This window comes from Scyliorhinus torazame, chromosome 13, assembly GCF_047496885.1.
Source record: "Scyliorhinus torazame isolate Kashiwa2021f chromosome 13, sScyTor2.1, whole genome shotgun sequence".
Classification (NCBI taxonomy): Eukaryota; Metazoa; Chordata; class Chondrichthyes; order Carcharhiniformes; family Scyliorhinidae; genus Scyliorhinus; species Scyliorhinus torazame.
In genome coordinates this window covers 227,016,465-227,032,881 of record NC_092719.1, presented here as the reverse complement: position 1 = coordinate 227,032,881, position 16,417 = coordinate 227,016,465, and the positions used below count along the sequence as shown (strand labels likewise).

The following is a 16,417-nucleotide window of genomic DNA, read 5'->3' as shown; positions in this document are numbered from 1 at the left end:
TCCGAACCGCAACTTTCTGCTCGATGTTGTGTCCTGCGGCAAGCTCAGAACCTGGTGACATGCTGCCTGCGGAAGTCCCCGGCCTGGGCTGAGAGTTCAATTTACCTCCCCGCGTGGGAGTTCTGATTTGTAGATAGTGTTATAATCTGCTCGTACAGCTGTACATTGTACCTGCAAATACTGTGGAGCATGTAGGGGACATGAATCACAGATCCATTATTGGCAGATTGAGGTTGAGGGAGCTGTGAAAAGCTGATGTTCAGATGAGAGAGAGAGAGAGAGAGAGAGAGAGAGAGAGAGAGAGAGAGAGAGAGAGAGAGAGAGAGACTCAAAATGCAACGGTAGAAACAAATTTAATTTTAAATTAACAATTTTTCAAAATAAATAAACCAGTGAAAATATTAATTTCTTTGCTGCTAGGCAGCTCTAAACAGATTAATGTGCGAGCTTTTAGTAGTCAAGCACTGTGCAAAATACCACCATGATGCTCTGAAGCAGACACTCATTGACTTCAACATATCTTCAACAAAATCAAAATTGATGCAACAGCCGGAACACAGGAAAGAAAATCAGTATCCGGTCACCAAGAAGCATTTTCCTTCCCTTCAAGCAGCAGACAGAGGGGCAGCTGGATTTAACTCCTCCAATATTCACACGTGTGTGATGTGGAGATGCTGGCGTTGGACTGGGGTGAGCACAGTAAGAAGTCTTACAACACCAGGTTAAAACCCAACAGGTTTGTTTCAAACACTAGCTTTCGGAGCACAGCTCCTTCCTCAGGTGAATGAAGACGTATGTTCCAGAAACATATATATAGACAAATTCAAAGATGCCAGACAATGCTTTGAATACGAGCATTTGCAGGTAATTAAGTCTTTACAGATCCAGAGATGGGTAACCCCATGTTAAAGAGGTGTGAATTGTCTCAAGCCAGGACAGTTGGTAGGATTTCGCAGGCCCAGGCCAGATGGTGGGCACAGACGTGTGTAGACAGCAATGTCAGCAACATGATCGCATCCAAACATTTGCAGCGATGATTGGACAGGAACGAGGTCAGTGGAAGTATCTACTCCCGGATCCATGGCACGTAACCCAGTCAGAGCCCTCCTGCAGACCGGATCCTCTCAGATTGTGGATCAGTTCAGTATCCTCATCCCAAAAACATGTATAACATCATCCCAAACCATCCGTGCACCAGAGCTCCACACTGCTGCAGGCAAATCCAGTGTCTAAAAACACCATTAAATATTCTGACAAAGAAGCACTTAAAAAATCCTGAGCATTTCCAATTTCACACACACAAATTTACAGTTAAACAAGTGAAGAAGTCATTGAAAAGGCTTCCTGTGTAGTAACTGTTGCCAGGGCTCAGAGAGTCCATCACATAATGTAGCAAAGTGCCGTCCGATGCTCACTGGTCAGCTTGCTCAGTCCCATCTCGGTAAACGTTAAATACAGTTTGTTTTTAAATGTTGCTCTCACCCTGAGAAAGGAGATGTCACAGTAAATTCAGTAGCACCAACATCCACTGCTGTATCAGGCACAGCTTTTTATAGTTAATTTTTGCATAGATTCTTGCATTGATTGTACACAGATTTCTCTAAATAATCATTCAATCCAGAGAGTTAAAGCACTTTGTGATTGTTCCCTTCACCACTTTTTGTTGAAATGTTAGTTGTTTCTCCACAACACAAAGAAAAAGATGCTTTAAACCAATGCAATAGGTACTCCATAAACATAGGAATCCTCAACTGCACCAGTACTGTACCCCAGTGTTATACAGCGACAGACCCGTCCCCACCAGTACTGTACCCCAGTGTTATACAGCGACAGGCCCATCCCCACCAGTACTGTACCCCAGTGTTATACAGCGACAGACCCGTCCCCACCAGTACTGTACCCCAGTGTTATACAGCGACAGACCCGTCCCCACCAGTACTGTACCCCAGTGTTATACAGCGACAGACCCGTCCCCACCAGTACTGTACCCCAGTGTTATACAGCGACAGGCCCATCCCCACCAGTACTGTACCCCAGTGTTATACAGCGACAGACCCGTCCCCACCAGTACTGTACCCCAGTGTTATACAGCGACAGACCCGTCCCCACCAGTACTGTACCCCAGTGTTATACAGTGACAGACCCATCCCCACCAATACTGTACCCCAGTGTTATACAGTGACAGGCCCATCCCCACCAGTACTGTACCCCAGTGTTATACAGTGACAGACCCGTCTCCACCAGTACTGTACCCCAGTGTTACAGTGACAGACCCGTCCCCACCAGTACTGTACCCCAGTGTTATACAGTGACAGACCCGTCCCCACCAGTACTGTACCCCAGTGTTATACAGTGACAGACCCGTCCCCACCAATACTGTATCCCAGTGTTATCCAGTGACAGACCCATCCCCACCAGTACTGTACCCCAGTGTTATCCAGTGACAGACCCATCCCCACCAGTACTGTACCCCAGTGTTATCCAGTGACAGACCCATCCCCACCAAAACTGTACCCCAGTGTTATCCAGTGACAGACCCATCCCCACCAGTACTGTACCCCAGTGTTATGCAGTGACAGTCCCGTCCCCCCAGCACTGTATCCTGTGTTAGCCAGTGACAGTCCCGTCCCCCCCAGCACTGTATCCAGTGACAGTCCAGTATTAATTGCCCTCATGACATTATGATGCAGCAGCAGCTTTAGATTCTCAGACCTTCGATTAAAGTCAGTTCTGTGGCCATCCCCAGTGCCCAGCTCAGGTGTCCAACGCAAGGGGAGGGTTCTCCTGTCTTCCTGCTGTGGCGCCGTCAGTCTGTACCACGCACTCCTAACAGCAAATTCCACTGCTCAACTCTTGCAGCTCGGCCCCCAGCCCGATCACAAGCTCTCCTGGCTGGTGCTATCAGAGTGTTCGAGACCTTTCATACACAGATCCACATTGTGCGGTTTCAGCCAGGGGTGGGACAGAATCTGATCCAGGGAGGGGCGACTGGATGGGCGGAGGGAGAGGCACCACTGGATCAGGTGCTGGCATTCTGTGACAAAGGAACAAAGGACCAGTCAGATTCCAAAATAATATCACAGAACCTGAAGATAACAGTAAATGAAAAACAGCAGGAAAGAGCTTCGAGAATTAGCAGCTTGTCGAATATCTTACATTGAGTAATGTCGCTTTCAGTTGCCATAGTTACACTTTCCTATTAAGGAAATGTGATTCTGATTCTTTCCTTAATAGGGAAACGCATTGTAAACAGTAATCAAACAGGAATCACTCAGTCCTGGGCAACTGGAAACATCCTCAGACACAATGCAGGTGAAATTGGTCTTGGTCAGTATGGAATACAGTGAGTTGCAGCTCAGAGGTTGTGTCCAGTCCGGACAGTCTGCTGCTTGGGAGTCAGTGTGGGATCAATACTGCAGGTGGCACTGTACTTGGTGCAATGGGAGAGCTACAGGAACCCCCCCCCCAAAGTCCCTTCCTGCTGGCCATGGGTTAGATAAGGGAGGCCTCTGGGTTCTCTGAGCACTCAGCCGCCTCGACCACACAGACCATAGAATTGACAGTGCAGAAGGAGGCCGTTTGGCCCATCGAGTCTGCACCGGCCCTTAGGAAAGAGCACCCTACCCAAGCCCACACCTCCACCTTATCCCCGCAACCCAGCAACCCCACCCAACTTTTTTGGACACCAAGGGCAATTTATCATCGTCAATTGACCTAACCTGCACATCTTTGGACTGTGGGAGGAAACCGGAGCACCCGGAGGAAACCCACGCAGACACGGGGAGAACGTGCAGACTCCGCACAGACAGTGACCCAGCAGGGAATCGAACCTGGGACCCTGGCGCTGTGAAGCAACTGTGCTAACCACTATGCTACCGTGCTGCCCAGGTAGATATCAGCAGGTTAGGAACATCCAAGCAGAGTAGGAATGAGTGAAATCTCAGTGAAAGACCCCCAGTGACTTCCCGCACTGGCTGTTCAGCGAGTGTTGTCGAGTGGGATTGGTTTGACTACAGATCAGCTGCTGGGGGGGGGGGGGTCTGGGTGACTGGCTCCCTCATTCCGCAGGGTCCTGCTAGGAGACAATAGCCTATTTCTGTGCTATAGACCAATTTGATATATCAAATGCAGGATTACACACCTTCAGAAACAGGCCTGCGAAAGAGGACGGTGCCTCGTGTAATCTCCTCGTCATGTTCAAAGGGGATGTCCCCACAGATCATGTCATATAGTAGAATCCCCAGTGACCACACGGTGGCTGAGCGACCATGATAGCGGTGATAGGTGATCCACTCGGGGGGGCTGTACACCCGAGTACCTGAAACACACACAGCGACAATGTCAATATACACACTGGCAGGCCCCAGAATCGACAGTGCCTCAGGGGTCTGTGCTGGGAACACAACTTTTCACAATATACATTAATGATCTGGAAGAAGGTACTGAAGGCACTGTTGCTAAGTTTGCAGATGATACAAAGATCTGTAGAGGGACAGGTAGTATTGAGGAAGCAAGGGGGTTGCAGAAGGACTTGGACAGGCTAGGAGAGCGGGCAATGAAGTGGCAAATGGAATACAATGTGGAAAAGTGTGAGGTTATGCACTTTGGAAGGAGGAATTTAGGCTCAGACTATTTTCTAAATGGGGAAATGCCTAGGAAATCAGAAGCACAAAGGGACTTGGGAGTACTTGACCAAGATTGTCTTAAGATTAACGTGCAGGTTCAGTCGGCAGTTAGGAAGGCAAATGCAATGTTAGCATTCATGCCAAGAGGGCTAGAATACAAGACCAGGGATGTACTTCTGAGGCTGTATAAGGCTCTGGTCAGACCCCATTTGGAGTATTGTGAACAGTTTTGGGCCCCGTATCTAAGGAAGGCTGTGCTGGCCTTGAAAAGGGTCCAGAGGAACAAAGAACAAAGAAATGTACTGCACAGGAACAGGCCCTTCGGCCCTCCAAGCCCGTGCCGACCATGCTGCCCGACTAAACTACAATCTTCTACACTTCCTGGGTCCGTATCCCTCTATTCCCATCCTATTCATGTATTTGTCAAGATGCCCCTTAAATGTCACTATCGTCCCTGCTTCCACCACCTCCTCCGGTAGAGAGTTCCAGGCACCCACTACCCTCTGTGAAAAAAAACTTGCCTCGTACATCTACTCTAAACCTTGCCCCTCGCACCTTAAACCTATGCCCCCTAATAATTGACCCCTCTACCCTGGGGAAAAGCCTCTGACTATCCACTCTGTCTATGCCCCTCATAATTTTGTAGACCTCTATCAGGTCGCCCCTCAACCTCCTTCGTTCCAGTGAGAACAAACAGAGTTTATTCAACCGCTCCTCATAGCTAATGCCCTCCATACCAGGCAACATTCTGGTAAATCTCTTCTGCACCCTCTCTAAAGCCTCCACATCCTTCTGGTAGTGTGGCGACCAGAATTGAACACTATACTCCAAGTGTGGCCTAACTAAGGTTCTATACAGCTGCAACATGACTTGCCAACTCTTATACTCAATGCCCCGGCCAGTGAAGGCAAGCATGCCGTATGCCTTCTTGACTACCTTCTCCACCTGTGTTGCCCCTTTCAGTGACCTGTGGACCTGGACTCCTAGATCTCTTTGACTTTCAATACTCTTGAGGGTTCTACCATTCACTGTATATTCCCTACCTGCATTAGACCTTCCAAAATGCATTACCTCACATTTGTCCGGATTAAACTCCATCTGCCATCTCTCCGCCCAAGTCTCCAAACAATCTAAATCCTGCTGTATCCTCTGACAGTCCTCATCGCTATACGCAATTCCACCAACCTTTGTGTTGTCTGCAAACTTACTAATCAGACCAGTTACATTTTCCTCCAAATCATTTATATATACCACAAACAGCAAAGGTCCCAGCACTGATCGCTGTGGAACACCACTGGTCACAGCCCTCCAATTAGAAAAGCATCCTTCCATTGCTACTCTCTGCCTTCTATGACCTAGCCAGTTCTGTATCCACCTTGCCATTTCACCCCTGATCCCATGTGACTTCACCTTTTGTACTAGTCTACCATGAGGGACCTTGTCAAAGGCCTTACTGAAGTCCATATAGTCAACATCCACTGCCCTACCTACATCAATTATCTTAGTGACCTCCTTGAAAAACTCTATCAAGTTAGTGAGACACGACCTCCCCTTCACAAAACCATGCTGCCTCTCACTAATACGTCCATTTGCTTCCAAATGGGAGTAGATCCTGTCTCGAAGAATTCTCTCCAGTAATTTCCCTACCACTGAAGTAAGGCTCACCGGCCTGTAGTTCCCTGGATTATCCTTGCTACCCTTCTTAAACAGAGGAACAACATTGGCTATTCTCCAGTCCTCCCGCACATCACCTGAAGACAGTGAGGATCCAAAGATTTCTGTTTCTGGGGTACAGTGCTGGTGCGGCCTCAACCGGGACCTGGGATTCATGTCACATTACATTCATCCCCCACCATCTGGCCTGCGAAATCCTACCAACTGTCCTGGCTTGATACAATTCACACCTCTTTAACCTGGGGTTACCCCATCTCTGGATCTGTAAAGATTTAATCACCTGCTAATGCTCGCATTCCAAGCATTGTTTGGCATCTTTGAATTTGTCTATATATATGTTTCTGGAACAGACCTCTTCATTCACCTGAGGAAGGAGCAGCGCTCCGAAAGCTAGTGACATCGAAACAAACCTGTTGGACTTTAACCTGGTGTTGTAAGACTTCGTACTGTGCCCATAGATAGATAGGTTCTTGATTAATAAGGGGATCAGGGGTTATGGGGAGAAGGCAGGAGAATGGGGTTGAGAAAAATATCAGCCATGATTGAATGGCGGAGCAGACTCGATGGGCCGAGTGGCCTCATTCTGCTCCTATGTCTTATGGAAGCTGTAACATGAACCAGATACACAGGATATTTACCATCAAAATCTGTGTAGATGGTATCCCGAAGCAATGCGCCACACCCAAAGTCAAGGAGTTTGAGCTCCAGGGTTCGCAGGTCCACGAGGATATTCTCATCCTTAATGTCACGATGCACAACACCACAATCATGGCAGTGTTGGACTGCCTCCACCACCTGACTGAAGAATTCACGTGCCACGACCTCAGACAGTGCGCCTCGCTCTGTAATGTAATCAAACAGATCTTGTGCAGGATCTGGCCGCTCTAAGATCAGGAGAAATCCGTCGGGCTGCTCAAACCACTCCAGGAGATGGATCACCCCTCGGAATTCTGCTGAAACCTTCCTCAGCAACACAATCTCCAGTGGGACCGAAGAACCATTCTGTGGGAAGAACAACATTGTATCTTGGTCAGTTTTCCCGCTCTCCGTTTCCGAGGGTATTAATCTCCAAGAAACACCCACCCACAATCCATTGAGGGACTGGTGTACTTCGGCAGAACAGGCCATCCCAGACCTGGTAGCTCAATGTGACCCATGGTTGTGAGCACAGAGTACAATCGGGGATTAGGTGGGTTTTTAATCCACATTGACATTGAAGTGATTAGTCAGTCTCTTACCAGTAGCTTCCAGTCGGTGACCCTCTGACGAGGTACGTGTTTGATGGCAACCTGGAACACACAGAGACACACGGTTAATACCAAGTGAGGATTTCGCTCAGCCACCCCCAGGGACTCGGCTTTACCCAGCAGACACTCACCGGTAATCGATCGGAAAGTCGTACTCCAGAATAAACCGTCCCAAAGCCTCCGCGGCCCAGGACCAGACCCACTTGGTAACGTTTGTCAAACAGATCCTGCTCCTTCACTGCAAGGGGTACAAAAGGGAGTTTCAAATAAATGCAGAAATCAGAGTGCGGATAAGCTCCCCCCCCCCCCCCCCCCCCAACTGTATCACGGCCCAGATACCCTCCCCCCACTGTATCCAGGCCCCCCCCCCCACTGTATCCAGGCCCAGATACCCCCCCCCTCTGTATCCAGGCCCAGATACCCCCCCCCCCACTGTATCCAGGCCCAGATACCCCCCCCCCCCCCACTGTATCCTGGCCCAGATACCCCCCCACTGTATCCTGGCCCAGATACCCCCTCCCCACTGTATCCTGGCCCAGATACCCCCTCCCCACTGTATCCTGGCCCAGATACCCCCTCCCCACTGTATCCTGGCCCAGATACCCCCTCCCCACTGTATCCTGGCCCAGATAGCCCCCCCCCCCACTGTATCCAGGCCCAGATACACCCCCCCCCCCACTGTATCCAGGCCCAGATACACACCCCCCCCCACTGTATCCAGGCCCAGATACACCCCCCCCCCACTGTATCCAGGCCCAGATACACCCCCCCCCCACTGTATCCAGGCCCAGATACACCCCCCCCCCACTGTATCCAGGCCCAGATACACCCCCACTGTATCCAGGCCCCCCCCCAATGTATCCAGGCCCAGATACCCCCCCCCCACTGTATCCAGGCCCAGATTACCCCCCCCCCCACTGTATCCTGGCCCAGATACCCCCTCCCCACTGTATCGCGGCCCAGATACCCCCCTCCCCACTGTATCCCGGCCCAGATACCCCCACCCCCACTGTACCCCGGCCAAGATACCCCCCCCCCCACTGTATCCAGGCCCAGATACCCCCCCACTGTATCCAGGCCCTCCCCCACTGTATCCAGGCACAGATTACCCCCCCCCCCACTGTATCCAGGCCCAGATACCCCCCCACCCACTGTATCCTGGCCCAGATACCCCCTCCCCACTGTACCGCGGCCCAGATACCATTCCCCACTGTATCCCGGCCCAGATACCCCCTCCCCACTGTACCCCGGTCAAGATACCCCCTCCCCACTGTATCCCGGCCCAGATACACCACCCCCACTGTATCCAGGCCCAGATACCCCCTCCCCACTGTATCCCGGCCCAGATACACCCCTTCCCCACTGTATCCCGGCCCAGATAACCCCCCCCCCAAACCGAGGCACTGACACCCCCCTCCCATATCTGCAGCCATAGGGACGACCTGGGGCTGGGGGGGGGGGGGGGGGGGTCAGGCAAAATTCTTTCCCAAATCATTCACCATTGAGACTGGTCCACCCAGCGTGGCAGTCCCGGGGGTGTCTCTGGGGGGGGGGGGGGGGGGGGGGGTTCCGGGGTGATTGGGGGGGGGGGGGGGGGGGTCAGACACACTGACCAGCTGCTGACCAATCAGAGACCGGGATCCCCCCGGGATCCAGCGCTAATTCCCCCAATCCGGAGCCGCTCCTTACCCGCTTCCCGCTGCCGGGCCGCTCCGCTCCGGCTCAGTGTGGACACCGTCCTGAGCCGGCTCACCCGGACTGTGGCCATGCCGGCCCGGGCACTGCGGCCCCGGGACTCCGGACTCGGTCACTCCGGACCCGGGACTCCGGACTCCGGACTCCTCACTCCGGACCCGGGCACCGCGGCCCCGTCACTCCGGACCCGTCACTCCGGACCCGTCACTCCGGACTCGGTCACTCCGGACTCGGTCACTCCGGACCCGGGACTCACTCCGGGACCGGGACTCACTCCGGGACCGGGACTCACCCCGGGACCGGGACTCACTCCGGACCCGGGACTCACTCCGGGACCGGGACTCACTCCGGGACCGGGACTCCGGGACGGGCTGGGTTCAGTCCGGATTCTCTGATCCGGATTCTCTCTGTGTCTCTGATCCAGTTTTAAACTCATCCATACATTTCCCGGGCCAATCACAGCCTCCCGCGCCTCTGGCCAATCAGAGAGCTCCCACACAGTGAGAGCATCCAATCAGAGTGCAGACAGGGAACAGCCAATCACATTCCCAGGACAGCCCAATGGATTAAGGGGCCGAACGGCCTCCGTGACCTTGGAGAGACCCCCCCCCCCCAAACTACCCCCTTCCCAACTCTCACCCCCAACTGTCCCCACAACTGTCCCCCCCCCGAGCTGCCCCCCAGGGCCACTCACTCACTGAAACCCCAAAGATCTGAACCCAAAAGCCAGTGAGAGTCAGCACCGAGGCACAGTCACTATTACACACACCCAGCACCGAGGCACAGTCACTATTACACACACCCAGCACCGAGGCACAGTCACTATTACACACACCCAGCACCGAGGCACAGTCACTATTACACACACCCAGCACCGAGGCACAGTCACTATTACACACACCCAGCACCGAGGCACAGTCACTATTACACACACCCAGCACCGAGGCACAGTCACTATTACACACACCCAGCACCGAGGCACAGTCACTATTACACACACCCAGCACCGAGGCACAGTCACTATTACACACACCCAGCACCGAGGCACAGTCACTATTACACACACCCAGCACCGAGGCACAGTCACTATTACACACACCCAGCACCGAGGCACAGTCACTATTACACACACCCAGCACCGAGGCACAGTCACTATTACACACACCCAGCACCGAGGCACAGTCACTATTACACACACCCAGCACCGAGGCACAGTCACTATTACACACACCCAGCACCGAGGCACAGTCACTATTACACACACCCAGCACCGAGGCACAGTCACTATTACACACACCCAGCACCGAGGCACAGTCACTATTACACACACCCAGCACCGAGGCACAGTCACTATTACACACACCCAGCACCGAGGCACAGTCACTATTACACACACCCAGCACCGAGGCACAGTCACTATTACACACACCCAGCACCGAGGCACAGTCACTATTACACACACCCAGCACCGAGGCACAGTCACTATTACACACACCCAGCACCGAGGCACAGTCACTATTACACACACCCAGCACCGAGGCACAGTCACTATTACACACACCCAGCACCGAGGCACAGTCACTATTACACACACCCAGCACCGAGGCACAGTCACTATTACACACACCCAGCACCGAGGCACAGTCACTATTACACACACCCAGCACCGAGGCACAGTCACTATTACACACACCCAGCACCGAGGCACAGTCACTATTACACACACCCAGCACCGAGGCACAGTCACTATTACACACACCCAGCACCGAGGCACAGTCACTATTACACACACCCAGCACCGAGGCACAGTCACTATTACACACACCCAGCACCGAGGCACAGTCACTATTACACACACCCAGCACCGAGGCACAGTCACTATTACACACACCCAGCACCGAGGCACAGTCACTATTACACACACCCAGCACCGAGGCACAGTCACTATTACACACACCCAGCACCGAGGCACAGTCACTATTACACACACCCAGCACCGAGGCACAGTCACTATTACACACACCCAGCACCGAGGCACAGTCACTATTACACACACCCAGCACCGAGGCACAGTCACTATTACACACACCCAGCACCGAGGCACAGTCACTATTACACACACCCAGCACCGAGGCACAGTCACTATTACACACACCCAGCACCGAGGCACAGTCACTATTACACACACCCAGCACCGAGGCACAGTCACTATTACACACACCCAGCACCGAGGCACAGACACTATTACACACACCCAGCACCGAGGCACAGTCACTATTACACACACCCAGCACCGAGGCACAGTCACTATTACACACACCCAGCACCGAGGCACAGTCACTATTACACACACCCAGCACCGAGGCACAGTCACTATTACACACACCCAGCACCGAGGCACAGTCACTATTACACACACCCAGCACCGAGGCACAGTCACTATTACACACACCCAGCACCGAGGCACAGTCACTATTACACACACCCAGCACCGAGGCACAGTCACTATTACACACACCCAGCACCGAGGCACAGTCACTATTACACACACCCAGCACCGAGGCACAGTCACTATTACACACACCCAGCACCGAGGCACAGTCACTATTACACACACCCAGCACCGAGGCACAGTCACTATTACACACACCCAGCACCGAGGCACAGTCACTATTACACACACCCAGCACCGAGGCACAGTCACTATTACACACACCCAGCACCGAGGCACAGTCACTATTACACACACCCAGCACCGAGGCACAGTCACTATTACACACACCCAGCACCGAGGCACAGTCACTATTACACACACCCAGCACCGAGGCACAGTCACTATTACACACACCCAGCACCGAGGCATAGTCACTATTACACACACCCAGCACCGAGGCACAGTCACTATTACACACACCCAGCACCGAGGCACAGTCACTATTACACACACCCAGCACCGAGGCACAGTCACTATTACACACACCCAGCACCGAGGCACAGTCACTATTACAAACACCCAGCACCGAGGCACAGTCACTATTACACACACCCAGCACCGAGGCACAGTCACTATTACACACACCCAGCACCGAGGCACAGTCACTATTACACACACCCAGCACCGAGGCACAGTCACTATTACACACACCCAGCACCGAGGCACAGTCACTATTACACACACCCAGCACCGAGGCACAGTCACTATTACACACACCCAGCACTAAACACAGTCACTATTACACACACCCAGCACCGAGGCACAGTCACTATTACACACACCCAGCACTAAACACAGTCACTATTACATACACCCAGCACTAAACACAGTCACTATTACACACACCCAGCACTAAACACAGTCACTATTACACACACCCAGCACTAAACACAGTCACTATTACACACACCCAGCACTAAACACAGTCACTATTACACACACCCAGCACTAAACACAGTCACTATTACACACACCCAGCACTAAACACAGTCACTATTACACACACCCAGCACTAAACACAGTCACTATTACACACACCCAGCACTAAACACAGTCACTATTACACACACCCAGCACTAAACACAGTGACTATTTCACACACCCAGCACTAAACACAGTCACTATTACACACACCCAGCACTAAACACAGTCACTATTACACACACCCAGCACGAAACACAGTGACTATTTCACACACCCAGCACTAAACACAGTCACTATTACACACACCTAGCACTAAACACAGTGACTATTTCACACACCCAGCACTAAACACAGTCACTATTACACACACCCAGCACTAAACACAGTAACTATTACACACACCCAGCACTAAACACAGTCACTATTACACACACCCAGCACTAAACACAGTCACTATTACACACACCCAGCACTAAACACAGTGACTATTACACACACACCCAGCACTAAACACAGTCACTATTACACACACCCAGCACTAAACACAGTCACTATTACACACACCCAGCACTAAACACAGTCACTATTACACACACCCAGCACTAAACACAGTGACTATTTCACACACCCAGCACTAAACACAGTCAATATTACACACACCCAGCACTAAACACAGTAACTATTACACACACCCAGCACTAAACACAGTCACTATTACACACACCCAGCACTAAACACAGTCACTATTACACACATCCAGCACTAAACACAGTAACTATTACACACACCCAGCACTAAACACAGTAACTATTACACACACCCAGCACTAAACACAGTCACTATTTCACACACCCAGCACTAAACACAGTAACTATTACACACACCCAGCACTAAACACAGTAAGTATTACACACACCCAGCACTAAACACAGTAACTATTACACACACCCAGCACTAAACACAGTAACTATTACACACACCCAGCACTAAACACAGTCACTATTACACACACCCAGCACTAAACACAGTCACTATTACACACATCCAGCACTAAACACAGTAACTATTACACACACCCAGCACCGAGGCACAGTAACTATTACACACACCCAGCACTAAACACAGTCACTATTACACACACCCAGCACTAAACACAGTAACTATTACACACACCCAGCACTATACACAGTAACTATTACACACACCCAGCACTAAACACAGTAACTATTACACACACCCAGCACTAAACACAGTCACTATTACACACACCCAGCACTAAACACAGTAACTATTACACACACCCAGCACAAACACAGTAACTATTACACACACCCAGCACTAAACACAGTGACTATTACACACACCCAGCACTAAACACAGTCACTATTACACACACCCAGCACTAAACACAGTAGCTATTACACACACCCAGCACCGAGGCACAGTAACTATTACACACACCCAGCACTAAACACAGTCACTATTACACACACCCAGCACTAAACACAGTAACTATTACACACACCCAGCACTAAACACAGTGACTATTACACACACCCAGCACTAAACACAGTCACTATTACACACACCCAGCACTAAACACAGTAACTATTACACACACCCAGCACTAAACACAGTAACTATTACACACACCCAGCACTAAACACAGTAACTATTACACACACCCAGCACTAAACACAGTCACTATTACACACACCCAGCACCGAGGCACAGTCACTATTACACACACCCAGCACTAAACACAGTCACTATTACACACACCCTGCACTAAACACAGTAACTATTACACACACCCAGCACTAAACACAGTCACTATTACACACACCCAGCACTAAACACAGTCACTATTACACACACCCAGCACTAAACACAGTAACTATTACACACACCCAGCACTAAACACAGTAACTATTACACACACCCAGCACTAAACACAGTCACTATTACACACACCCAGCACTAAACACAGTAACTATTACACACACCCAGCACTAAACACAGTAACTATTACACACACATGCCCAGCACTAAACACAGTAACTATTACACACACACACCCAGCACTAAACACAGTAACTATTACACACACAAACCCACCACTAAACACAATAACTATTACACATACACACCCAGCACTAAACACAGTAACTATTACACACAAACCCAGCACTAAACACAGTAACTATTACACACAAACCCAGCACTAAACACAGTAACTATTACACACAAACCCACCACTAAACACAATAACTATTACACACACACATCCAGCACTAAACACAGTAAGTATTACACACACACACCCTGCACTAAACAGTGATGGGCAGCATGGCTTTGTGCAGGGAAGGTCATGTCTTACAAACCTAATAGAATTATTTGAGGAAGTGACAAAGTTAATTTTTGATGGAAGGGCTGTAGATGTCATATACAGGGACTTCAGTAAGGCGTTTGATAAAGTTTCCCATGGCAGGTTGATGGAAAAAGTGAAGTCGTATGGGGTTCAGGGTGTACTAGCTAGATGGATAAAGAACTGGCTGGGCAACAGGAGATAGGGAGTAGTGGTGGAAGGGAGTGTCTCAAAATGGAGAAAGGTGACTAGTGGTGTTCCACAGGGATCCGTGCTCGGACCACTGTTGTTTGTGATATATATAAATGATCTGGACGAAGGTATAGGTGGTCTGATTAGCAAGTTTGCAGATGATACTAAGATTGGTGGAGTTGCAGATAGCGAGGAGGACTGTCAGAGAATACAGCAAAATATAGATACATTGGAGAGTTGGACAGAGAAATGGCAGATGGAGTTCATTCCAGGCAAATGTGAGGTGATGCATTTTGGAAGATCTAATTCAAGAGCGGACTATACGGTCAATGGAAGAGTCCTGGGGAAAATTGATGTACAAAGAGATCTGGGATCTCAGGTCCTTTGTCCCTGAAGGTGGCAACGCAGGTCGATAGAGTGGTCAAGAAGGCATACAGCATGCTTGCCTTCATTGGACAGGGTATTGAGTACAAGAATCGGCAGGTCATGTTACAGTTGTATAGGACTTTGGTTAGGCCACATTTGGAATACTGCGTGCAGTTCTGGTCGCCACATTACCAGAAGGATGTGGATGCTTTAGAGAGGGTGCAGAGAAGGTGCACCAGGATGTTGCCTGGTATGGAGGGTGCTAGCTATGAAGAATGGTTGAGTAGATTAGGATTGTTTCCATTGAAAAGATGGAGGTTGAGGGGGGACCTTATTGAGGTCTACAAAATTATGAGAGGTCTGGACAGGGTGGATAGCAACAAGCTTTTTCCAAGAGTGGGGGTGTCAATTACAAGGGGTCACGATTTCAAGGTGAGAGGGGGAAAGTTTAAGGGAGATGTGCATGGAAAGTTTTTTACGCAGAGGGTGGTGGGTGCCTGGAACGCTTTGCCAGCGGAGGTGGTAGAGGCGGGCACGATAGCATCATTTAAGATGCACCTAGACAGATATATGAACGGGCGGGGAACAGAGGGAAGTAGATCCTTGGAAAATAGAAGACAGGTTTAGATAAAGGATCTGGATCGGCGGAGTAACTATTACACACAAACACAGCACTAAACACAGTAACTATTACACACAAACACAGCACTAAACACAGTAACTATTACAGAGTCGATTTCAGCGGGAGAACAGCTGGTGAGTCAGTTTCAGCGGGAGCATTGCGGAAGGAGGTTGCTGGGAGGTCAGTCAACCTTTAAAAGCACTTGTCTTT

The 16,417-nt window shown here is 50.5% G+C and overlaps 1 protein-coding gene across 2 annotated transcripts; it reads right to left on the bottom strand.

Moving 5' to 3' along the window:
* Positions 1-394: 394 nt before the first annotated feature.
* Positions 395-9,333, bottom strand: LOC140388649 (serine/threonine-protein kinase pim-3-like). Of its 2 annotated transcripts, XR_011934236.1 has the most exons (7): positions 9,236-9,333; positions 7,678-7,784; positions 7,538-7,588; positions 6,938-7,301; positions 4,142-4,318; positions 2,713-3,034; positions 395-1,483 (listed from the first exon to the last, which is right to left on the bottom strand). XR_011934236.1 is itself a non-coding variant. In XM_072473118.1 (6 exons), the coding sequence occupies exons 1-6, from the start codon at positions 9,312-9,314 to the stop codon at positions 2,877-2,879; spliced, it is 936 nt and encodes a 311-aa protein (XP_072329219.1). In that variant the 5' UTR covers positions 9,315-9,333; the 3' UTR covers positions 1,937-2,876. The 2 variants fall into 2 exon arrangements, 1 of the variants encoding a protein (XP_072329219.1); XM_072473118.1 differs by lacking the exon at positions 395-1,483 and having other exon boundaries at positions 1,937-3,034.
* Between the last annotated feature and the right edge of the window lie 7,084 nt (positions 9,334-16,417).